At 40.6% G+C, this 25,389-nt stretch overlaps 1 protein-coding gene across 9 annotated transcripts in view; it reads right to left on the minus strand.

The window, feature by feature from the left end:
• Positions 1-10,523: 10,523 nt before the first annotated feature.
• Positions 10,524-25,389, minus strand: part of SUPT3H (SPT3 homolog, SAGA and STAGA complex component) — a 282,301-nt gene continuing 267,435 nt past the window's right edge. For all 9 annotated transcript variants that reach the window (XM_030037308.2, XM_030037306.2, XM_030037305.2 and 6 more), the window contains one exon: positions 10,524-12,298. In XM_030037308.2, the coding sequence (XP_029893168.1) occupies positions 12,257-12,298 (42 nt within the window). In that variant the 3' untranslated portion in view covers positions 10,524-12,256. The remainder of the gene's footprint in view (positions 12,299-25,389) is intronic.

Below are 25,389 nucleotides of genomic sequence, written 5' to 3' on the forward strand. Positions count from 1 at the left end.
TACCATCTATCCTCACTGGTAGGATAAGAAATATCTTTACATTGCTGCAAAGAAAAATTCAAACCAGATAGGAAAAAAAATTTATGGGGATCAAGAACATCAATAGATTCAAGACTGTGAAATCTCCATCCTTGGGGGTCTTTAAACACAGGGTGGATAAATTTTTGCCCTGAAAAACAAGTATAAAGGACCCTGATTAAGATAGGCAACTCTGCTATAGGCTTTCTGTGCGTGTTTGAATGATGTCCTGAAGCTTGATGTGCTTCTGGCCAGGCTTTGTGCATCGGCATCACTTGGGTATAGGCTGCTGGTAGTTCAGTGCAGCATACAGAGACAATCTACTCTCAAGATGCCTAAAAAATATGAGCTGATTTTATGGCAGGCAAGAGTGGGGCTTTTCTAGGAGATGCTGTGGTTGTGCAATGATGCTGAAAGGGCAGATGGGAGAAAAGGAGCAGTTAAGCCAAGTGCACAAGGCTGGGTCATGTGCAGACCCGTGTCTTTTCTCTGTGCTTTCCCCAAGGCCATCTCAGGCCAGCTCTGGAACAAGCACGTGTATCTCAGCTGTGCGGACACAACGCATGAAGCACTGGAAAACCAAGTAGCATGATGTCAGATATCGCAACTCACCTTGTGGCTGATGCCACATTCCTGACCCAGCCCCTCTGCTTTCAGCATTTGGCAGACGAGCTGACGTGGATTTCCCAAAAAGAATGATTTCGACATTTGCTGGGCTGCATTAGGAAAGTAAGCTGGGTCTTTGGCTTACTGGGGCTGAGTGTAAAGCCCAGCAAAGTTAAGAGCATTCGAGAATGGGAAAGTAAAATGGTAAAATCCTCCCAAAGACACATGTGGAGGGGAGGCAGCACAGAGATGGTTTGGGGGGTCTCAGCAAGGGCGTTCCATGGGTAACCTTGGGGTTTTAGGAGACATTTGGGACAGACTGAAGTCACCCTACTGCCTTCACACCCACCCACAAAACATATAAGCCCCAGAGACTGAATCTCCAGCTGCGCAGTCTAAAGTGCGACCAGGACTCCTGAATCTTGCACTGGCAGAGGGGATCCCAATTAGGAGGAATATGAGCCCATGCCTGCTCGTCCCAGCGGTGCTCAGGGCTGGTGCCTGCAGGAATATGTGCTGCTTTGGGATAAGCCCAGGGGAACATAGAGGAAACGTTGTGGGCTCTTATATAGCTCTTTAGAGTTGTGCAGTCCAATAAATAGTGAATTCACTACAAATACAACCCTATCAGTTACTGGGTTCATACACCACATAACAGCTACAATTCACTCTAAATTAAAAATGCAATGTAAAATAGATTTAAATATAAAATACCCAGAAAAATGTAATTTCTTTGGGCTCTCCTTCAGTGACTATATGGTAGTAGCAGACATCTTTAGGGAAGGTGCTTTGCAGGGATTAATGGCCAAGTGGGGGTTAATAGGCCACAGCTGCACTACGATCCCCAACTCCACCTCAAATTAATGATCTTCTGAGGACATACCCTTAAATTAGAGGAAATGACAGGTTTAAATTGGCATGTGCCACACACAGCGCGGTGGCAAGCCCAACAGTTAGTATAATTTTTAATATGGCCATAGAAAACACCTTTTTATACTAATAGAATAAATCATGTTCTCAACACCTGGAGTTTACACTAGCCAATCTGTAATAACGTATTAATGCATAGCAGTTGCACATCCTGTTACAGAGCGGCAATAAAATGGTGAGGGACCCAAGGGTAAGGGTATTAGCTCTACCTAGCAAGACTCACTGATGGTTGTAGATCACCACTATCCAACAGTGCAGCTGATTACCTTCAGTGTCGCACAACAGACCATTAACTTATTTTCCTCCCTAGGTGTCCATGGGCTTTTCTTTTTTTCTTCTTTCCTGGTCATGTAGACTTCGATTCAGGAAAACATTCGTATTTACAGTCTTCCTTTAAGGGTGTGCTCTCATTACACCAACTATCAAGCCAGCTTCATGTCAGATGGGTGACAGATGCTGCTCCTGGTCCTTGCAAATGCAGCGATGGTGGCAAGACAGCATATACTTATATCTGCAACGTAAGGGTACTTCTGAGTAGGGTTCAAGGAGAAGTAGGCGTTTGCTAATACCTCCCTGAGAAAAATACGATTACTTTCTTCCTCTCAGAGGTATTCTTCCAAGCTGCCAATGGTGTCAGGCAGACCTCACTAAATTGGTTATGCACAGGTCCAAGCGATGCTCTGAAAGCAGCACCTTCCTTTCTTAAATGAAAACTTGAAATTCTGATTTCAGCCATGAAGCTGGTGCTTTCCTGAGGAGGTTGTTGTAGATTTACAAATATCATCAGCCAAGAAAACTCAAATACTACTTTATGTGTGGTACCTGTACTGTTCAGCAACAAATCACAGATTTGGAGAGATAAAATCAGAGCCTGTTTTGATAACTATGGAGCATTTCCATGAGATCACACTTTAATTTTTTGCTTTCTATTGTGTAGAATACAAGAACTGTGTCCAAACCGCAGAGGGAACTCTGAGCCAGTAACTGCCTTTATCAGGACTCAGTGTCTTCCTGAGGCACTAAAATATTTGGTGTTTCCAAACCAGAAGAAACAAACGCAGCACTTGATGAAGCAGCTGCTCTACTGCATTCATCTCCGTCTGTGCAAGAAGAAGAAAATAGGTTTTGCAAAGCTGTGGTGGTCAGTTTTTCAGTCACAGAGATATTGCAGCTTCCATACCGTCACCTTTTCATTTGAATTTTGGGGCCTACAGCTTCTCATTATCATTATTATAATCACTATTTTAAAAAGACTGGGTCCACAAATTCATCCCCATGATACAGCTATAATGAATTGAGGCACTGAGAGGTCTGGATGGGAGCCCAGGTCTCCGGAAAGCCACGTCAGTGCCTTCACCTTCAGCATGTGTTGGTGGAGGGGGAGAAAAAGCATCTGCTTTCCTTAAAAAATAAATAAATTAATCAGTAGATGTGCCAAATATGATACGATGGAAAATCAATATAATACCAAACGGAGCAGCAAGTAGCTAGGAAAAGCAGGAAAACCCTTATTTCTAGATTTGGAGTGATATCACCAATGATGCCTTTGACAAGGAAACAAACAGGAAAAGCTGAGTTGGCTGAAGGTCTGTAGGAAACAGGGAGGGAAAAGTCCATGTTTACCACATGGAGAAGGACAGACAAAGGCAGCACAGAACTGAATGTTATTTCCAACATTCCCAAAAGAGGACGAGACAGGAGAGAGGGTGAAGACACAACAACACTTAAAAAAGACTTTAAACAAATACTTACGAGTGTTTCTTTCTGAATGGATTTAGACTGGTTACCTTTGTCTGCACAAGGGAAGGACAGAACCGGCTCACAGACATTGCTGCAGTTGAACTTTGACAGGTTTTGTCTTTTTTTCTTATCCCCGCACCAAACCTTTATCCAGCCTGAGAGTGGTCTGATGCATCTCTGACGATAAACTTCCAAAGACCTATATGTATGTTTACTGTCTCCACAACTTGACAGCTTGCCTCCTCCTGAAACACATTAGGATTACTCTCTTCATAGTTATATAGACAGTCACTGAATTTGGATGAAACATTCAGTCAGGAACTGACAGAAAGAGGGAGATTTATTGGTTATCCAGGACCCAGTTCTGCAAACAAGATCAATATGAAGTCATTGATAATATGACGGTTAATGGAGCACGGGCAGCAGGGTCCTGCATGGTATCCACGAAAACCCGTCAATATAAAAATATGAGACAATCTAGTGCTTCTGAGCAGAACCTGTGACTCTCATATTCTTATAACCTTAGCTATTTGACCAGAGATTTCACATATTGCTTTATCTGCTGGCTGTCAAATCAAACCTGGGACTGCAAGATAGACTTGGTCGCCACGGCTGGTACTACAGAACCGGTGTTCCATGCATACAGCTGCCTTCTCCCAAACAGACAGCGTTAAAAAGTGTAACCTCAGGTTGGACTTGACAAGGAATTCTTTCTACCCTGAGAGCAGCAAGATGCTGACCTGCGTGAGCAGAAAACCTACACTTTGAGTTACGAAAGGGTATAACCCATCCCACCAACTTCAAGTAAACTCCTAAGCTCTGCACCTGCAGGTTACCAGTTGCTGATCTGGGAAATGCTCTGTTGGGGTTCCCTGCTCTTCCCGCCTAAATGTCAAGGGCTATCATTTAATTCAGTGGAAGCGAGGCTTGACCTATAATATGAGCACTTTTTTGAAAGAAGAAAATGATACCTTCTCTTCTGATGTAAGTTTGTATCAATACAGGATTCAAAACATACAAGATGATTTTAACTTTTTTTCCCTCTATATTGCATGCAAATTGAGGGACTATCTCTGACCTTCCCAGCAAAGTTGAATAGTAATGTTTTTAGTATCCATAAATTTTTGGGTGTCACTTGCTAGTAAAAAGTTGGATAGGAAAAACAGGGGGAAATAGCCTATCCATATGAAAACAATAATCATGTAATATTTATTGTCTGGGATTGAAATGTTTCAAATATTCAAAGCAATAAAACGTCAGGAAAAGCTAGACTTCCTGACGTAAAAAGGCCATAAATTTCTTCCTTCATAAGACACCAGGAGGGGGGAAAAATCAATGTGATATTTTACACTAAAGAGAGAGAAAGAGAGAAAAAGAGAGAGAGAAAGAAAGAAGAGGGAAAGAAAGAAACAAAGAAAGAAAGAAGGAAAGAGAGAAAGAAAAGAAAAGAAAAAATCCACCACCCTTAAATCTAAGTTAAAGCAGTACAGAGCCCCCAGAGGGCACAATCCACTTACCTTTGGGAGTCTGAAGGAAGGAAATGGCAGCCAAGAGCACAACTCATGTATTATAAAATACAAGGAAATTTCAGGCACAATTTAAGGGAGCAATGAGGTATCTCTGCAGTGTCCAGCTCTGACAACTCCCTTCAACATTCAAGCACTATAAAAATACCTGCTGTTGCCCTCAGTGCATAAACTGGGGACTTATACCCAGGCCTTTGAGATCTCTCCCTCTCAAACAATATTCTATTTGACTTAAAAAAGTCCCACAACAAACCAACACCACCACCCCCTCCCGCCTTGCAGATTCAAAAACGCCGTTTTCATACAGGAGGTCAGAGATTATTTTTCTAAAACTTCATGAGGCTTCACAAGCTCTTAAAGATCCACAGTGTGACATTAAACTTTGTGCAAGACAAAAGTGAGTAATACAGACAGCAAAGAAACCAAAGGTTACAATCAAATCAATTCCACAAAGTAAAAAGCTTTATCTTTACAAAGATAAACTACTTTCATCGCAGAGAGAGGGAGGTATCAAAACAGGGTCAAGTTTGCTTTTGGATTTGGAAAAGCAGAGCTGCTTTTTTGGAATTCAGTCTTCCTGAAAAAAATATGAATATATATTTTCATATTTATTTAATATATATGCATACAAATAAACACATTTTCTATGCTCCTCCTGCTCACCTCTGAATAAAGTTTTAATAACAGGCTCTTTAAGTGCTGCATTAATTTTGCCCTGCCTTTAGGACCACCAAAGAAACCAACTAAGATGCAAAATCCCTTCAGACTGTGCACCACAAATACATACCAAAGTGCAAATAAAACAAGCCTCAACAAAATAAAAATGAACCCAGCATCATCTACAAGCCCAACTTCAACACCGTAAAAAACACATATAAAAACTAGCCGTGGCAAAAACTGGGAAGGTTTGGACTTTGGCCAAAAATTCAAATGTTTGGCTGCTTCTACCAAATTTTATCTTCACTGCCATAACACTGGGGAGACTGTAACCTGCAAGCACGGCCACATCTCCTCTCACAGTCCATAGCCAAGCCTTTCCTTCTTCTCATTTAGTTTGACAGTAGCGTACATTTGATCCCAAGGCAACGTTAATTTCCTACATAAGCCCCATTCACAGCCACGAGGATATAGTCCTCTACTTCACAGACACCTGTCCAAAGAGGTTTAACAGGGTTTTGAGCATAGAGACTAACAGATATTTAAGCTCCGGAGTCCTGGTGGAATAATCTTCATGCTGCTCCCGTTAACCCATGTGTGGATGGAGCTTTGGCCATTTCTTGGATGATTTTGTTACAAGGACAATATTCATACACTCTCTCTCTTCTGGACACATCAGCAGAGCAATGTGGACTAGCTTAGCTGGCTATACCTATTTGGGTATTGTGAATAAAAGTAACAACAACTCAGACACTGCTCCAAAATACATTTGCCCTTAATATGTGAAAGGTTCTTAACCCACTAGTCAAAAAACAACAGCTGCGGAAAGGCAGAGAGCTGTTTACCACTGTATTGACTCTGAAACCTGACCGCACATGAGAAATAACTATTCTTAACTATTTCACTGCCAAACATATGAGGACAAAGTTCTGATCACCCAAGTGTGGAAATAATCACGAAGTAACTGTCAAATAGGAGGAAAAAAAAAAATTTTCTCAAGTGACATGTAGGTGAGTCCAATCAGACCAAGGTTATTTTATTTTGTCTTACCTTGGAATATTCAGTGTTGCGGTTCTTGATCTTCCAGTGGAAGAATCTGTCATGTTTTTTCCCTCTTGGGCTTGTGTCTGATTTGCACAGTGAGGAGACAAGTGGGATGCATACGAGTTTGAGGGAGACCTCAAGGTTGACCTCAGCTGTTTGTTGTACAAGTTCAAGCCCTACAGAAGCCATGTATCAATTTTGCCACCATCCCAGAGAAGATGAGTAAGAGCGGCACCTTCCATGGAAAAACTGACTTTCAAAGACACCCTTTCCCAGGTGCTAAAAGCACCCCTTAATAATTGCTTCAATTTATTTGTGTTCTGTCTACACCCAAGTCTGCTGAACAGTGAAAATTTAGGACTAGCAAAATGTTGATAACATTCCAAAACAGAGGAATATAAATTCTTTTAATAGTGAAATAAGGGCAAGGTGACATGGAGAACATTAGACAGATCACATCTAATTTACAGAAATAATTTACTCGAAGCTACAACAAAGTTTGTGCAAGCGCAGCAGGTTTCAGCACTGGTATCAGCAGATACACGATGATTTGAGCAAGGGAGCTCAGGGAGAGCAGCTCAGCTGGAGCCTTGCTCCTATAAAAGCCGCCTTTCTCCTTCTGCAGCGATGTTTCAGATCTGTTTTCACCTAAGCTTGACACACAGTTGCTGCCATTTCATTTGCAGATCTGAAGAAATCATGTCAGTACAAGAAATGCAATAGTTTCTTTGTTTGTTTTTTTTTATTTATTTTGCAGATTAATTAAATACTTATGGAAATGAGAGCTAAACAGAACTGGTTTGAGCCAACTTGCGTTATTGACTCTTGACTATCTGAATCCCGCTATGGCTTCAGGTATCTTACACCTTCTCTTCTTCCAGGTCTAGTTATAGGCTGAAAATCAGCCACCACACTTCAGCTGCACTTGATCAGATTCAGACCCAGTTCATTTATTAAAAGTTAAATTTTTACTTTATCTTTGTGAACACCCATCGCAGCTGCTGCCCCATTTAAAAGAGGGCATTTACGTTTCTTAATTGTGTTTCTCCTATTATTTCTTGCAGCTCTGGTGCCCTATGCAAAGGCAGGTTGGGAGGAGATCAAGGCACGAAAACTCTGGCACTGCCAAAGTAGGATTTTTTTAATGAGTACGTCCCTCGTGATGATTTCTGATGCAGAAATCCAGCAGAGTGCGGAGGAGGGAAAGTGTCCCGCAGTCCGTGTTTTGGTGGAAATGTAACGTTTATGTTTCTGCACGAGGTCATTAAGTGGCTGTGGCACATTTCAGCCAGAAGGTTTTAAAGCTTTGAGTCCTGGATTGGATCCAAATTGAGTGATTGCATTCTTCCTCCCCAAATTCCTCTCGTAGATCCAGTTGGATACTGCTTTTGCCACTTTCTCTCCTAACCTGTGGGGCTGGGTTATGTGCTTTCGGATACACCTATCATTTTCACTGCAGAGGGAAGATGACTCGGAGCTGAGAGCATCAGTATGGATTTGGGAAATCCAGGTTTTCTGAAGCATCCCAGGTCTCCCAACACAGGGCCAGTCATTTAGCCTTTCCATGCCTCAGAAGAAACGGAGATAACAACCCATTATTATTTTAAAGTGGTGCTGCGGGCATAAATACATGGAAGACTGTGAGGCACTCAGATACTGCAGTAATCAAAGTCATACAAGTACCAAAGATTGACACATCACATCTTCACAAAAGTCAGTAAGAAAATCTGCAAAGCATCTGGATGAAGACTAGTCCAGAAATACACAGATATTGGTATAAGACTCTTGTGCCAATATTTCTGTCTGATAGGAATTAAGATGAATTATCAATCACAAATACAGAAGAGAGCTATAAAATGTAAAATGAAACTGTATTATTATAATTTCAGTTCTTGATTGTCCTTATTTATCTTTCCAGCTCTCTTCCACTACTAATCTATTTTGTTTAGGAGAAATAGTATGTATGGAGCTTGATTACTGAAGAATGGCTATTAATGTAGTGTCTCAGAGTGCTCTCTAGACAGTTAAAAGGCTTTTAACAGTAAAATATGAAGGTTTCCTTCAAATTTGCAGTCAACTGCCTTCTAAAAGTTTGTTTCAGTTGCCAACATTTCCATGATTTATAGAAGTCAAACTATCTGATTTTTGTCTCCCCACAATAGATGAGAGCTATTTTTTCTTATTATTTTGTAAAGGCAACGTCGTTATCTTAAGCAGAAAAAAAAAGAAGTTAAGAGCTACATTAAAGGTACAGCTTTCAAAATAATTTTTTAAGGCATCTGGCCTCATTTAAACCATCAAATTTACATTCAATTCCTTCAGGGATGGCTCCGTTGCTTTGCGCTGGCTCTGTGCCCTCCGAATAAAGCCCTGGATTTAATGCATGCCACCACCGCGTTTCCCTAGCTGCACCGCCGCTCAGTGTAGATATATAGTAGAGGTATAAAAAGCCTAACCTCGGACAAGATGATTCACTTAGGCAAAAAAAAAAACCCCTATAACTGTGTAAGTTTCAACTAGAGGTTAGACTTGTGACTAATGTCACTATCTATTTATTCTTAAATTATTAGTAGAAGTGTTTATGTACTATGAAACATTCTGTATGAGCTAGACAGGAAGCTATAAAACATTTTATGAGATCTACACACGGCTGATGGCAGAACGTTAATACAACGCTAAGGTTCATCTAAATTCAAGAAGTGCCAGAAACCCCCCCCCCCCCTTTTTTTTTTCTTTTTCCCCCCAGTGAGATCTTCACTCGACAAAGAGAAGTGTACTCTGAAAACCCAGGGGGGGCCAAATTCTGCAAGGTCCTGAGTGTCTCCGGAGAAATATGGAGCACTGTCAGCTTCTCCCGATTTCCAGATGAAGGCAAGAGCCTTTTAAAGGGCTTTATTTTCTCGGAAGAAAGCCTGAGGAAGGACAGGTCAGGAAATGAGATGAAGCGCAATTAGAAATCTGCGTCGTGCCTGCCTCACCTCTGACAATTTTCAAGTTGAATTATTATCCCTGTTTTGTGGATGGCTGGACTAAGGAAACCAAAAAAACCTAGGTAATATAACCACACAGCAAGGCAGATATCGAACTGTGAGAAGATCTCATACTCCTTTAAATGTTATGCAGTCTTATTCCACTGAAATCGGTTCTGTTTCCCTTCTTCAGGTGACTAATAACGTGTTAAATAATCAGCATAACCTGATTCAGTTACTATAAATCCTTGCTAAGTATCAAAATGATTTGCAAGCTGAAATTACACAAGCACAAAGCTATTCGTATGCAGCCATTAATTGAACCTCAAACTGATTTTTATACATATAATAAAGAAAAAAGTTTAAGATAATTTTAAGTGTAGTCCCAGCTTAAACATACATCTCTGCTTCTGCAGCACATAAAGTGGTGCAAAGACACACTCCGTATGCACCACGAGTCCTAGTGGTCTCATTTTTGCTTTAAACAGAGTTAAAGAAAACTCCGAAGATGAGAAAAAAAGCGATTACTTCCCAAAATAAGAATAAACTGGGTTAGTCCAAGATAGGGAGACATAACCTACCTTGTTTTACTCTAAATTCAGCTCACTGACTTGTGTAGAGAAGTGAAAGGTTATTATATGGGTTTACTGGGCAAACCCAGATTTTATAAATAATTGCCTGTCAGACTGTTCAAGATAGACAAACATACGGCAGACCAACAAAAACATGATCTGTCATATTTCTGAGAGAAATGTATGTTGAGTCTTCATTCTCTGGGACTTTAAGTAGACCAGTAAAAAATAAGTGCCAGTATTTTTCCTGCTTATGCATATTTTAAAATGTAAAATCTGGGAGAGATACAGCTACGGAAGGAATTTTGATTCCAGTACCCAGTGCCTGAAACGGTTTCTTCTGTCTGTATCCCTGCAGATCGAAACCAAATACAATAAATGCTGGTATCCTTTTAAAAAGTCTGGATGTTTACAGCAAGCATATAATTTTCCATGATTAAGGACGCCAACAAAAATAAGAGTGATGATAAAAAGAAAAGTTTAATCATATATTTCAAGAAGCACAGATGGAACATCAGAAAACTTCCCCCCCTCGTTTAATACACTGCATTGTACACATTACTTTTAGTCCTTTACACACAGAATAATTCCAGAAAACAGAAGCGTAAGCAGGTGAAAGAAAAAAGCTATTTATGAACAGCAGTAATATTTGATGTACAAAGTTCACTTTCACGATATTTTGGTTGCGAAGAGAAGAGACATTCTTCTGTTTATTTAAAATATATATTTTTTTCTAAAAGTTTTTGCAAGCAGGTCCAGGAAAGCAGGGCAACAAAACCACTTACAAATGACCACAAGAGCATACAGTGGGAGTAAAAATTAAGACCTCACATACTAAGCACAAAAGAGGAGGACGGCTGCACTGGAGAAAAGTAATATTTTGCTGATCTCCTCTCGATCCCTTGAGTGCTCTGTCTTAATTTGAGGTTTAAGTTAGATTTCAAGCCTCGGCTAAGAGCGGCTGAAGCAGACCCCGGGGCCAGAGGGGTACCGCAGGGACACAAGCAGTACATGCCTGTAGATCCCGATGACGGGCTGAAGCACGAGCCCTTTTCTCTGGTCAAGCATCATCGTGGTTAGCTCTATATTTGTACAGTTTTTATGGGAAGAAATGAATGTGTTTGTGAGGCCAGCAAAGGCTGGAGGAGCAGGGGACGGGAAGAAGCATAGAGGGAGGGACTGAGATTTAAAAAATAAATCTGAAAACAAACAACGTGAACTAAAATATAAAAAAGGCAAAAAAGAGCCCGTTTCTTCTTTAACCAAATCCAACAGTAACGCTGCCTTTGTCAACAACAGAGACAACATCTGCTTCCTGCAGCAAACGCTGAGCAAGTACATAACGTTAAGCCTTTGCCTAGAACCACTGGGACAGACACAGTTATTTCAATACTTTAGGATGTGTTTTTCTAAACAGGGGCCCAATCCAGTGCCAAATCACTGCAAAGGCTTTCCTTGATTTCAGAGAGTGATGGCTTGAGCCTTAGGAGATGTAAATATGGAGAACTTGGGACTGACCACTTAGTCTATCCTTGGGTCTGCAAAAAGACAAGCCTCTAACTGGTAAAGTACAGTTTACCTGAACTTTTTTCTGAATATCTTTGGATCTGAACTCGCTATTACTCTCATCAAGAAGCCGCTCACTGGGTTAAACCGGGTTACGCTGTCTGAACACTTAAAAATTAGTTGAGAGAAATTAGTGGAAAATAGTGGAAAACAGTTTTTCTTTTTGTAAAAATCACAAGGAGAACCTATATAACCTTTATATAACCTATATAACCCAGTCTATCTCTGGCCTCTTTCTGCCCCATCCTGCTTTACAAAAAAACATCTCTAGGAGAACATACAGACTTCCAAACACTTAAATAAAAATGACATCCTATTTCAGAAAGAGGCTGACAGCAGCAAGTCCCCTGCAAACTTCAGCATTGTCTGATCTGTATTCTTGTCCACCTACACGCTATCCCAAACATCCTGCCATTAATTAGCTAAATGTTCCAGCTAGTAAACAAGAATAACGATTGAGGGGGCTGGAAAAAGAGACAGAGTCAGCCAGCAGATAGTCACAACAAACCAGCCCACTCACTGGTACACGGAGACATCGGAGCTTGTATTTTTTTTTCCTTCCACGGAGGGGAAAAGAAAATCACCTTAATATAACACTGTCTTTCCTGTTGCTGCAGCCACATCCATATTAGCAGGCGAGAAAAGTCATCCCGTTCCTGCGGTAGGCACTCTGTCAAAGAAAGAGAAAATCTGTAATGAATTATCACGTTAACTTAAACAAGGGAAGAAGGCAGAGAGAAAGGCAAGGCTTTCTTCCTGTTTTGTAGACTATTCTGGCTGCAATCTAATAGTGTGCTTAATCTGAACATTTCTGGTGGGGAAGCTATAAGCGACCACTTTGTCTATTAAAAAATCAGTGTGGTTAACAAGTGGTTAGTGGCTCTATTTCAGGAGAGCAAGAGATATGCAAAAATGTAACATCCTATTTTGTTAATTGCCTGCAAAATAGATGAGGCCAAAAACACACTATTATGCTGAATCTGTTTGTCCTTTATAAGCACGTGTTCTCTATTCACTATGTTCAAGAATCATTTCTAACCTATCTTAATAGTCTAAAAATTACTGAATAATTACAGTTTTCCAAACCTAATTTATAGTCTGAGTCTAAAGCCAAATAAACAGACACTGGTATAATCCCCACCCCCCAAAACCAAATTAATCTTAAAGGCCCTCTGGTCAGTACAAAATAATTTGATATCCCGTATATTGTAACCTGGGATCAAGTGTTTCCAATGGTAAAGAAGCACAAGGGTTAAAGAGCATTTGAGAAAACAATTTTAAAAGATCCTGTGACACTGTCTCACTAAAATACCTTTCATGCATTTTTAACATCTCTTCTGAATCAATATAGGAAAGTATGCCTTTTTACGCCAGGCACACTGGAAACCCTATATTTTAAGGGGATATTCTCAGTTTGAAAATGTATTGCTTGGGGTTTGGGGTTTTTTTGTGATATTAATGATATCTTCAAAGAGGAAAGGAGTTTAAATACTTTTGCTTTATTTGGTTCACCTTCAGCAGTCATTCAGTTTTGAAAATGAAAATATAGTCATCTCTTTCATTACAGTTAGTGCTTCGTCAGATTTATTTTGTACCTCTTAAGTTCAAGCACTTAGGAAGTGCCATATATAACTCCCATTTTTAGTGGCTCTACCAATTTCCGAATTAATTTCAGCGAGATCAATTTCTCCTCTCCTAAACTAGAATTAGAGGAGTATCATTAAGAGCAAAGGATAACCTCAAACAACTTTGTCTATAAATAGTATTTATACTGAACTGTAAGGAAATGGTTTCAAAAACAGCAAGCATGTATTCAGAGAGACATTTACAGACACTGAATATGCAAAAGGAAATATGTACAAGATGTTCATTACAGCATCCTTTACATTAACACCATACTTCAATATAAAGATCTAGCAGCATATGGCATTAAAGTCACAGAGCAGAATATTAGCTCTGGGATATATAGCCAGTCATCAGACATGACAGTATCACCGCAAACAAAATGAAAAATAAATCCAAAGACTCTATACCCAAACATGAAATGCACAAAAACAGACTAGCCAATAATTTTGAAAGGATCCAATATATTCCCACAACCACAAGCATCAAGTCCAAGGGAGTTTGGATCTGCAGCTTGCCCAAACCATTATGGCTGGCATTTTGAAGTCGATGCAAAAGTAATGTTTTTAGCTCCTTGACCCCCATATTTTTACAGAGCTTTATAACCCAAGTGACAACCTTTAACACATAAACAAAACATTCAGGGCTATTGTGCAGTTTGCTTGAAGATAAATGAACCCGAATATAAGTTGGATCCACATGAAAGATAAAAGGTTGAATTTTGTGAAAGGAATTTTGGTTGCAAAGCAAAGTTGGGCTTGGCTGGGCTCACCTGGGAAATAATGAAGTTTAACATTTTCCAACATGGGCAATATTATACGGTTAGTTATATCCCTGAAAAGGTCATTTTAGAAGCAAGTTTCAGAGGAGGGAGGATAACACCTTCAGAAAGTTGGACACACCCACCAGTCTATATTTAGCAATATATTATAACTAGTGTGGCTATAGTTAGGATTGAAAACTATTTCCTACTTAACTCCCTGTTTCACATTCTTTAAACTTTCTGAAACATTTGCCCTTGGGCTGAAATTTCCTCTACTTTAATCTCTGCCTGAAGTTCAATTTCTTTGGAAAGGACCAACAAAATTCCTTAAGCCATTTTGAAGTTCAGCAATAATGAAAACAACACATTTTTCCTTCCCTAGCCAGAGAAAGTGATTCTGATACATGCATATTTTATTACAGAATTTAGCCATAAATTGAAGCATTTTACCCAGAAACAATCTTTACCTTCAACCTCAGCTTAAAGGTAACTGTTTTGAAAATCAGTATTTCAGAGGAGGGAGTTTGATTCATCCCGTTCCATACCAAGATAAGACTTCGTTCGTATTTTGATACATTACAAGATAATAAAGGTTAACCTCTGAAATGCTTTTATGCATAGCAAAACTACTTTACAGTGATCCCATAGTTCTGAGTTACACCGTATATCTTTACGATACATACAGCTGAATTTGTGATACTAAAAGACATATCTTTACATGCCAAGAATTGTGAAGAGAAAGAACAAGATGTTTTTTATAAAATTTGCATGTGTATGTGCCCTTGCAAGAGAGAGTTCGTATGTATGTGGCAGTCATTTAATGTGGTTTGATATAATGTAAAGGGTTTGGATGACACGTTTGGGTGCTTTATGCCACTTTGGCAGTATCCGTTTTTTAAAAAAAAAATACGATTATTTGGCTCAGAATTACAGATAGAGGATGATGCAGACTCTTGATGTGGGATTAAAATGGCAAGCCATAGCTGCATCCATTTTGCTGGATACGTCTTGCTATAGCCCAATGTCAGGAGATAACATAAGCCCGCGGTCCCTCCTGGAGCCCTTTTTGGAAAAGTGTCTACTGCATCCAAATATTTTTGTGTGCTGTCTCTCAAAATTTACTGTCTACCAGCCTGTGCTTTGATTTTTCCTGCTGTGGCCTGACTCTTTGCCATGGTTGAAGGTCCGTCAGGCCGTTACTGTAACCGCTCTGTGCACAGGTGGCCAAGGGACCACCTTTTAGACAGGGGAAATCACCTAGCTTGGCACAAATTACGCAGTTCACCTTCCCAGAAAGGATTCCAGGCTCTGAAAAGTTGATATAACCTTATTTGGCCAATCTAGCTCTCACAGAAACTCTTCTTGCTCCTTGCTACTATATGACAAGATTTTTCATCCCTTTCTCTGACCTCGTTAAAGGTGAAAGGACAGATTGCTGCTATCCACAACCAGAGGCTAAGCAGGCTGGACCAAAGTGAAAGCAGACACACGACCTTCAGCCTGCCCAGTCCACTCTTGCCACTTGCTCCCATTTAGGGGAGAGGCATGCTGATTTTGCTGCTTAGTCCTCTACTTCCCAGTCCTGATCCCAGCCCATCTAGGCATCAGGTGAAGAACCTTCTCATGGCATCTCAGGCATCCTCTATTTGCCTGTAGTATAGGAACCCTACCTTCAAAATGGTGCTCCTTCAAGTTATCAAAGCACATTGGATTCTGATCTAAAGATCTTCTCTGGGAATGCTATCATTATTTAATAAATAAAGACAGGTTTTTTCTCCAAGTCTGAAAGGAGGTACAATGAAGCAGAAAAGATGAGCGGTCTTCACTGCTGTCAGTCACCTAAAAGCAAGACCAAGCTTTGCCTTTAGTTTGGTGAAAGAAGGGAAAACTACCAGCTTAAAAAGGCAACCTGGAACAAGAGGCGATGCTCAAGTAACTCTTCAAATTTCATGAAAAATCATCCATTTTCTACTCTCTTTTTTGGTCCCATGTCTCTCCTGTAGTGGTGGCCTGAGGTAGCGTATTACGAAGGACCACCAAGAACCATGCCATGAAGAGGGCAGCAAAACTCCCGTCCTCACAGTACAGTAGGTCACATGAAATGAAACAGTTTACTGAAGAGTTCATACGACCAATTTAGGGGCAGATAATCACGTGTTTATTAACACAAAATATACTGAAGCTGTGATTTACAGAAACAAGTCCCAGCCAAACCTGAAGATGTGAGTACTCCTCAATTAAGTGACATATCAGGTTAGAAACTAAGACTTCTGAACAGGCACCTTAGCTAGAAATGCTTCCCAGTTAACAATTTACACCAGCGGATAATTTCACAGCTGTAGGATGATGAGAAAGAATAATTTTGGCGAGGAAAAGAAACAGCTGTGATTTTTGAGTGGGCTGATGTTTAATTCTTTTTGGGGATAAAATTTGGAAAGTCTAGGGTAAAACACCTCCAGTGGGCATCCCAGACACTAAAGTTTATTGGGCCAAATCCTCCACTGGTTTAAGTCTGCAGTTCTGCTTACATTAAAGCTAAGGCACAATGTCATACCACAGGTCTGTTGTATCACTTAAAGATGATAAATCCTGAATTATAGGTCCTGTATAAGCAAGTTATAGAACAGCATTTTTAAAACTTCAAGTCTCCCTTTCTTGGTGTCCTCTTGTATGTGTGTGGGCAAGTGGTTTAATTACAATGCATAAAGTGGAATGGCAGACAGAGACATCCAAATCAAAGAGCAAGTCCTGGCTGAACTTCATTAGCAAACATAAATACAAATAGGCACATCTTGTTTGTGACATGCCACGGTCCTTTCCTCCTTTGGTAATTTTACTCTATTCTCTTATATTTGCATAAATGTAAATCGAACCATATGACTTGAACAGGCTTATGATAGGGGAATCATATGCAAAACTTCTTTTCATTAAATAATTCTCTTCATGCAGTCTTACAATGTTACTGTGAAAATCAGGGAGGATTGGATCTCAGACAGTGAAAGCCTTTATTTAAGAACAGTGGAGGGAGCCCTGCCCTTTAAATAAGAGACATTCTTGGATCAGACACTGGCTGGCAGGATGGAAAAAAGGATGTAGCATTAACTTTCATTCCATTCCAAATAACCTGGAACCCATAAACCACAAAGATTCTCTAATTTTAAATCTGCTCCTTTTCTCCCTGTGTCTTCTTTCCATTTTATTTGGGGAATGTTAACTTTGAAATTTCATTAGCCCGCCATAATATCAAACAAGTCTTCCTGGACAGATTCATAGCTCTTTGTACATAAAAAAATCTACATTAGAACCCCTGTGATTAAAAGGTTACTCCTCTAATTTTTCCCAGCCTGCATAGACAAACCACATGCAAAGAACTGTCAGCTTATTTAGAGATTAAAATAATAATTAGTTTAGGAGGCAAAATATAAGCAACGTTGCTTAAAAAAGAAAATCCATATGTTGTTTAGAATTAGTTGCTTCTGTTTAAGTTTAAATAAATTTGTGCGGACATAAACTCTTCTTATTAAAAGTTCATACATGTTGCAAAAGAAATATAACGGATAATTCTCTCTCCAATTTAAAACAATAGCACCGAAGGCTCTAATTCTACAAACCCATCTTTAATCAGTAGCCAAAGCACAGATGTCTGATATTACTCAGAGGGTGAGGGAACGTTTTATGTATATAATACCTAGTACATGGTCAATAATGAATAACAAATCCCAAATATATATCTGTGAACACCCAGGTTTAGTAGATTACGAACTTGTACGACGCTCTGGATGATCTGCCCTGCTGTACTCATGAAATCTCATGGATTTCATTTACGATGGGGCCAGACCGCTGTGCTGAAAGCTACAGCATCCATTTATCCTTACAGTAATGGTCCCTCTGGAAGCACAACCACATTTGTGCTTAAGCGAGCCCCCGAGAAACGGCAGTTAGGTGTAAGAAATGCCAACAAAACAACTTTATTCCTCAGGTCTGTTCCCTGAGTCTTCAGCCGTCCAGTGAGACACCAGCGACAGCAGCGGGCTCCCCGCCGTGAGTACCTGCCTCCGGGAAAGGGGGGGGGCCGAGATCACCAGCACGCTTCACGTAGGCGACCACGAACATCACGCACTGATAAAAGCACTGCTTCAGTAAACCACCCTTCAACAGCTTGTGACAAAATGCTTTCCAGCGAAGTCAGTTCTGGGCTTTGGTTTACCTTTTATCTGCCAGCGGCGTAAACCTTTTCAATAATCACATAAAACTGTGTTGCTGTGTCCAGGAACAGGATATATCCAAGATATATCATCCAAGTCTGTTAAAGAACATAGTCTAGATCTCAGCTACCCAGCTCTTTTATTGTTGCTCTCTGCTACTGGGAATAACGACATTCCCGAGGCTGATGGAAACATAGGATCTCTGAAAAACAAGGACCAAATGTATTTTTCAGACACCTCATGCAATACCACCAGTGGAAGGAGAACAAAATGTAGGGCTTGTATGGCTGTCCTTCAGCTCATTTGGCCAAATTTGCAATGCTGCAGTTAACTAGCAAACGCTGTTCTCAGGGCTGGGCTGGTATTATAAGAAAGAAAAACAAGGCAAAAGGATCATGGCTTCTGTTGCAGCAAGAACTGGGGTGTGGGAGTGGGGTACCAATGTCTGCCAAAAGAAAAAAAGAACAAAATTGGTAGGGAGAGATCATTTTAAGTTTCTCAGAGGGTACTGTAAACAGTGGAGAAAGAAGGAAAAAAATGGAACTATAAAACAATACTTGGCAGCCAGCTTTGCAAAACAAACATATTTTCACAAAGTTCTTCCCATCACTGCCACCAGCTTTAATAGGCTTTATTTGTCTGAGAGCAAGAAACCCTTTTTAATTGTCAGAGAAAAGGCGACGCTGCTTAGCACACATAGAAATTCCTCCTCTGAGCCCCACTTCAACCAGACGCTGCTCTCCGTTCACAGTCAGAGGGAGAAATTCCTTCCCCCGGGCTGCAAAACCTGTAGCTGGGCTCCATCACCACCCTTCCCTGGTCTGAGGGAGCGAGCCCCTTCTCCTGCGGAACAAGCCAAAATCCAGCAAGTTATTATTGCCGTGGGTCTAACGGCCCGTAACTGTCTGCCCATGCCATGATAGTGGCAAAGCACGCAGCAGGTCTCCACGGGGCACCAGACCTCGATGGATACAACCTGCTGGACCCCAGTGCAACTGGGAAAGCTTAATCCCCCCACCGCAATGGAAACGCAGGGGTTCCCGAGTATTCCCGCTCTCCTCGCGAGCATCGCAATTAGTTCACTAATAATTTTACCACCTTATGTCAAACTGGTCAAAACGCTTTGAGTTGCTCAGAGGCCAACGTCTCTCCTCTTCCGATGTGTCTCAACTTGCTGCTTTAGCTGTACGGCAGCAATAATGTATGCGGGCAACTTTATTATGTCTGAGAATGAAGTTACAGCTAGAAGCCTTGAGACAGACACAGAAAAGACTTTAGGTATGGTTAGATACTGAAACCTCTGGTTTATGACTCAGGGCATGGCACAGTCACAGCACTCCCATGTGAAAATATACCACTCATAATAAAACCTTCTTCAACCTGAGAGCAATTCAGCATGACATAACCTGGATGGCTCCCTCTCTCCAAGGATGGCATTTCTTGACTTTTTAAGGTTTCCTTCTACTGCTGCAGAGGCTCAGGGTTTTTTTTCTGTAGGAAGTGACAGAAGAGGTTAAATTCCCCCTCCATGTCACTACTGCTCACGAGCTCAGCATATGATTTTTAGCAAATTTATTTGGAAAGAATATGGTGTGGTACAGTCGTCTGAGTACAAGGGCAGGAGCCAGGGCTGGGCTCAGCTCCCAGCTCTGACACTTACTTGCTGTGTGGCCTCAGACAAACCACTTAATGTCTCTGTGTTTCAATTTCCCCTGCCTTTGAAACAGAAATACTATCACTCAGTAAAAACCTTTTTTGAGGATTGCTTGATTACAGAGCTAATACATGGCATTTTGAAAACACTGTATGCTATTCCATAATTATTATTTTCATTACATTGTATCTTCCATTGTAATGGCTAAAATACCAGATGTACAGAAACGGATGCTGAAATCGGCAGTTATCGGATAGGAGGAGCGGGAATTACTTTGAAATAAATTAAATTATTGGGGCAAAACAAGACAGTTCACCTACATTCTTTTCCTAAAACTGCTGAAATTGTAATGAAAAGGAGCATCTAATGACATTTTGCAACATACTTCTCTTCCCCCACCCCCTGAAAACATCCTGTGAATGCTCTCTGCAGAGGGCATAGCATCTCTATTCTCCCTTTGATTCAATGGAGCATTTCACCGGGGAAATGCGAACCCAACCAACAACGCAGGGCAGAGAGAGAGTCAGACTGTAAACAGAGAAATTTTCTCAGGCTCCCAGGCCCTTTGCTGGTGGCGGCATTCGGGTGCGGCCACTTCTAGCCGTGCTCCTTACTGACTGATGCACTCTGTCTGCAGCCCGGTGCCTGCTCACCGGAGCGGTGGGAGGTAAGAGGAATTAAGGTAATGCATCAGTGGTTGCCAGTGGAGGAGATGGGAAGGAAAAAAAAAAGGGGAAAAAAAAAAAAAAGCAAAAGAAATATACTATTTCAATCAAAGTCTGAAATTTGTAGAAGTGGTTTTGGTCTCAATATAGAAAAAATATTTATCCAAGAAACTCCTGCTCGGGTGCGAACATCCTACTTCTAGTGGGATTTTGTTTGGCAAAGTGCTGTGAAAGAGTGGAAGCTAATACAGAGCATGTCTATAAACAAATATATTTATTTAGTACAGATTGACACATTCACTAGAGTATTTCAGTGATTACACGTGTAAAACTATTTCCTATAGTGGTTTCCTTTTGTGATTCTGCTAATTTATTCAATCCACCCCATTTTCATGCATTGAATGTTATGAGCCATTTCAGCCACCCAGACTGAAATGCGCGTTTGGAGACTACATGCCTGTTTTTTCATTTCATCATCTACACATAATTATTTGGTGATATTAGGAATTTGAGCTCAAATGGAAGCCAACCAACATTTTAATAGCTTAAAAATCATACAAAATGAAGTCTGCCCTGAGGTTAATGAATAAGAGCCAAATCTTGAGGCTCTTGCTCAGTTTCTACTCACTCCTTATTCAGGCAAAAGTTGAATCAATTGTAGTTGGACTGATTAAAAACAGAAGAACATATATTTGGACCTTTCTCTCAGGTAAAACTGAATAAATTACCTAGGATTAGGCTGCAGAATGGCATCCCATCGATCTTTCACGTGTATTTCTGCAACACGCTGGAGAAAAAACCCAAGTGCTGAGGCAGTTTAACCAGTTAAAACAATACTTTAGCAGCAGAATAAATTATTATGCACTACCAGCTCTTATGACATTTATATTAGAAATAGCCCCGAATCAAAACACATTTTCTGGTCCTTCCTGAACGTCTGAAGACCAGGATCGAATCCAAAGTTAAAAAATGGTCCGTTAGGTATGAAAGCCAAATGCCCTTATCCTTCAAAAGAAAGCTCCATCCCTAATTTGAACTTTAATCCAGGCATATATTGATACAGTTATTTGATTTTTGATGACAGGAAGAATTTATAATTTAGGCAATTAAAAGTTATTCTTTAATTATATGCAGGATGTCCTACTCCTTATGCAAAGAATGCAACGTGCCTGTAAAAAATATAAAGCAGAGCAGTTAATTCCTTTGAACAGTTAACACTTTACTTGTAATTGGTGATAATCACAGAAAGATGCTCCTCCCTTAAGTAACAACCCATTTAGTATTGGCCAGCCATGTCAAAGTAATGACACATTTATCCCATTCAAGCCAGATTTAAGCACGAGGATGTGGAAAGGAAAGTAGTATGAAGAACAGATTTCTTCAGTATATGCAAAGCGAATAAGAGAAGGAAAAAAATTGATGACAGGAATGATCTGGTCATCTGTGAACAATACCAGATCCCCTGACTTGGTCTGTGTGACAGCGGCCCTGCTCACTACTATCTCCTGACAGCCTACAATTAGGATCTCAATGCCGAAACGTGCCGAGCACATGAAGAGCTCGACTGTGGGTGGCTTCATTTGTAAACGAGCAAGTGGGGACACGTAAAGCGGGCAGTGTCCTCCTCTTCACCACTCATGCTGCAGGGACTGGTCCTGCTGCCCCAGGACCTGGGTCTCTCCCCAGCAGTTCCTAACAGCGGCTACCTGCAGGACAGACAGACTCCTTCACCTATTTAGACAGAGGTCTAACGAGCGCTAACGGCACTAACGGCACATTGGCCAGCATGCAAAGACCGATCAAAGCCTTGCAGGCTCCCGCGTAAGGCAGCCTGTACAGAAAAGGGCCCCTGCTGCACCGCCAAAGAGCTTCTGGCAAGTTACGAGCTGCAAGGATGTACTAAGAAACCTGGGATGCCAAGGAAGGCCAGGCTTTTTTTTTACATTGTACTTTTAAAATGACATTATATCGACATTCATATGTTGGAAAAGCTGGTTCAGAAGGCACCATGAACTTCTAGTCTCTCTAATGTGTGGCTCAAGTTATCCATAATCTTTTCAAATGTCTTTCTGTCTGCCTATTCCTTACCTGCCTAACGTCTTGGCAAAACGGGCCATCCCAGAGACACCGGACGGTTGCTGAGAATAGCAGAATTCCAAAACGTCCTTCCTAGAATTGGCTAAAAATTCCTTTTGGTCATTTCTGGTTGATTGGTCTGCGGAGGGGGCAATAATATTTACTTTGTGAAGAAAATGAAGTAACTAGGCGGACTCTGAACTTTCATACTGTACTCCCTCTCCACAGACCCACTTATACACATTACTTGCTACGGCACACTTTACTTAAATGAAACTTATTTTGAAATGCTAGTTCAGACTAACAATATCTCGGCAGTCTGACACATCACATCAAACTCTCTCTCTTCTTTGGTATCACATCTCATCTTTTTCTTTTGTACCCTGCTTTACAGAAGACATACATTTATATGCATATCTATGAAATTGATACTTGTCTGAAAACAAACTGGCCAGGCCATGAGATTCTTCTGGCTGATTGCCATTGTTCAGTCATTAAATATAGGCTTACGAATAGGGAGATGGATTACCCGCTTGTAACTCCATCAAGGGCTTTTCATGATATCGCAGCCCATATTTTTTTAATAACGTTGAGGAATATTTAAATCCTGTATGAAAGTTTTTTCATAAGTACTTCTTTGATGTTGGAACATTTTGATTTGTGTGCATGCTGACACCAGAACAGCTCGATTACTGCATGTTCATTTATCAAAGAGCGTGGGGTCGATCCCGTTCGGATGCGCAATTATTGCATCAAATCCATAACATGCGCTAATCGTGCTGACAGCAACACCCCCACTTCCGATGGCTGGAAATACAAGAACAGTAAATAATTACTGTAAATGAAGAGTTAGTTAGGTCTTGTTATACGTTATTGTTACTAAAGCAATAAAGAGTTTATATTAAAAAAAGCAGAAAGGTGGTAGGGGAATTACTGAGCCCCAAACCTAGAACACATTGCAGTTCCTGGTCTTAAAGCTAATGGGACCCAGTGGATCCAGACTTCAGCAAAGAGACAGCGTGTTGTCTCAGTCACATTATTTATTGTACTAGTGTAACTCCCTTTTTCTTTGTTTCTCCTCTTCCCTCCAGCAGAATGGCTGCTGGTAAGATGGGAATGTCAAATCCAGGTTTTCGGCTCTCCAGTAGCTCTGAATTTCCTGGCTTTTGTGGACTGAAATCAGACCCTTAACATCGCTTATGTGCATTTTCTTTTGGGTAATTGACATTAATTTTTAGGTTGCATCACCGACATCAATCAGCGCTGTTCTCAGAGGACTAGAGTTAAGGGGCCACAATAAAAGGGCATGATATTGTTTCTTTTGTTTTATTTTTGGAGGACTTTGACTACTCTATACTTTTCCAGTTGATGTTACATTCTTTTTGTGTGAGACAGTGTAAAACATTACTGCCTGTCTCGTTTAAAAGAATACTTTGGTATTACGGTAAACGGCTCTAGAGGCTGGGACAGTCAACCCTGGTAAAAATTCAAGTTGATACCTTTTGTCTATGTAACACTTTGAAGAAACTATGAAACAGCAACACATTTCTTTAGAAAGAGCTATGTTGCCCGTTACAGATGTTTTCCATATGGTAAGTGGAAGGTCGGCCCCTTCCCCCTCCACTCATCAGTGTTCTCACATCGTAGAAGGCATCTACAAAGACAACACGGCTGTAAATGATACTGCACAGAAGCCTCCATCAGCACGTACTGTAAACGAACAAGCTGATTTTCATTGTACAGGGCAGGAGTACGCACCATTGTAGCCCATTTACGGTGAGGATTTTGACTCTTCAGCCTCCCATTTACTCTGGGGTGAGTGGTCAAGGGAAGCCAGACTAGGCTTCAGATGCTAAGATGATGAAATGGAAAAAATAGATTAAATTAGTAAGGGATTACTGCAGATTATCATGCTGCATCAGCTGGTGGGTTCAACACCTTCTCCCTCAAATCCTTATGGGTGGGAAGGAAAATTCTCTCTCACACAAGATCATGATTTTAGGGGGAGAAGAATCTGAGGCACCTCAGTGGGGCTAAGACCTGTTTTTTAGACATTGGTACATAGTCATATACACAGGGTCACAGGCATGCCTTTATAACAGATAGCCTTTGGGTGAAGAATTGATCTGTTGCCTCATATTTTGTGTTGCTCCTATCAATAGGTAGTAACAGCTATAATTAAAATGGACTTAGAAGCACAGCTGGGCTTTTAAGAGAGCAGAGTTGTATTTCCAAATGCTCAGCACCTGTAATGGGAATCACATCTTCAAAAGATCTTAGAGCTCCAAAGCACCATTTTGTCCTGCTTACAGTCTGGTTCAAAAGAGTCCGTCACCCTAGGTGTACTCAGGATGTTTTGTCCTTGCATAAATCCCGGTGTTTTCTTGGATGCCGGAGCTATTCTAACACTTGAGTCTTGAATGCAGGTGTGACTTTCTAAAAGTTCAATTTGTAACGGAGGCATTTCCTCATCTCAACCACTCCTTCCCCAAAACACATAATTATCTTATCTCAAAAGCAGTAAACTTCAGAATAAAAAAGAACCCAAGCAAACACGGAATTGGTATTAAAAAAAAAAATCCTTTTTGCCTATTTCCCTATGCTTCTGGTTTTAGACAAGGCATAGAACCATCTGTTAGTCTATATTTAATTTGTAACTGGACCATTATGTTTCTTCATGGTGGCCAATATTTGTAACATATATAGATACTAGTTTGTATGTTTTGCCATTAGTTATTATATATGATTGCATAATAGTAATATAATCTCTAACAT

The sequence above is a fragment of the Aquila chrysaetos genome, chromosome 15, assembly GCF_900496995.4.
Source record: "Aquila chrysaetos chrysaetos chromosome 15, bAquChr1.4, whole genome shotgun sequence".
NCBI lineage: Eukaryota > Metazoa > Chordata > Aves > Accipitriformes > Accipitridae > Aquila > Aquila chrysaetos.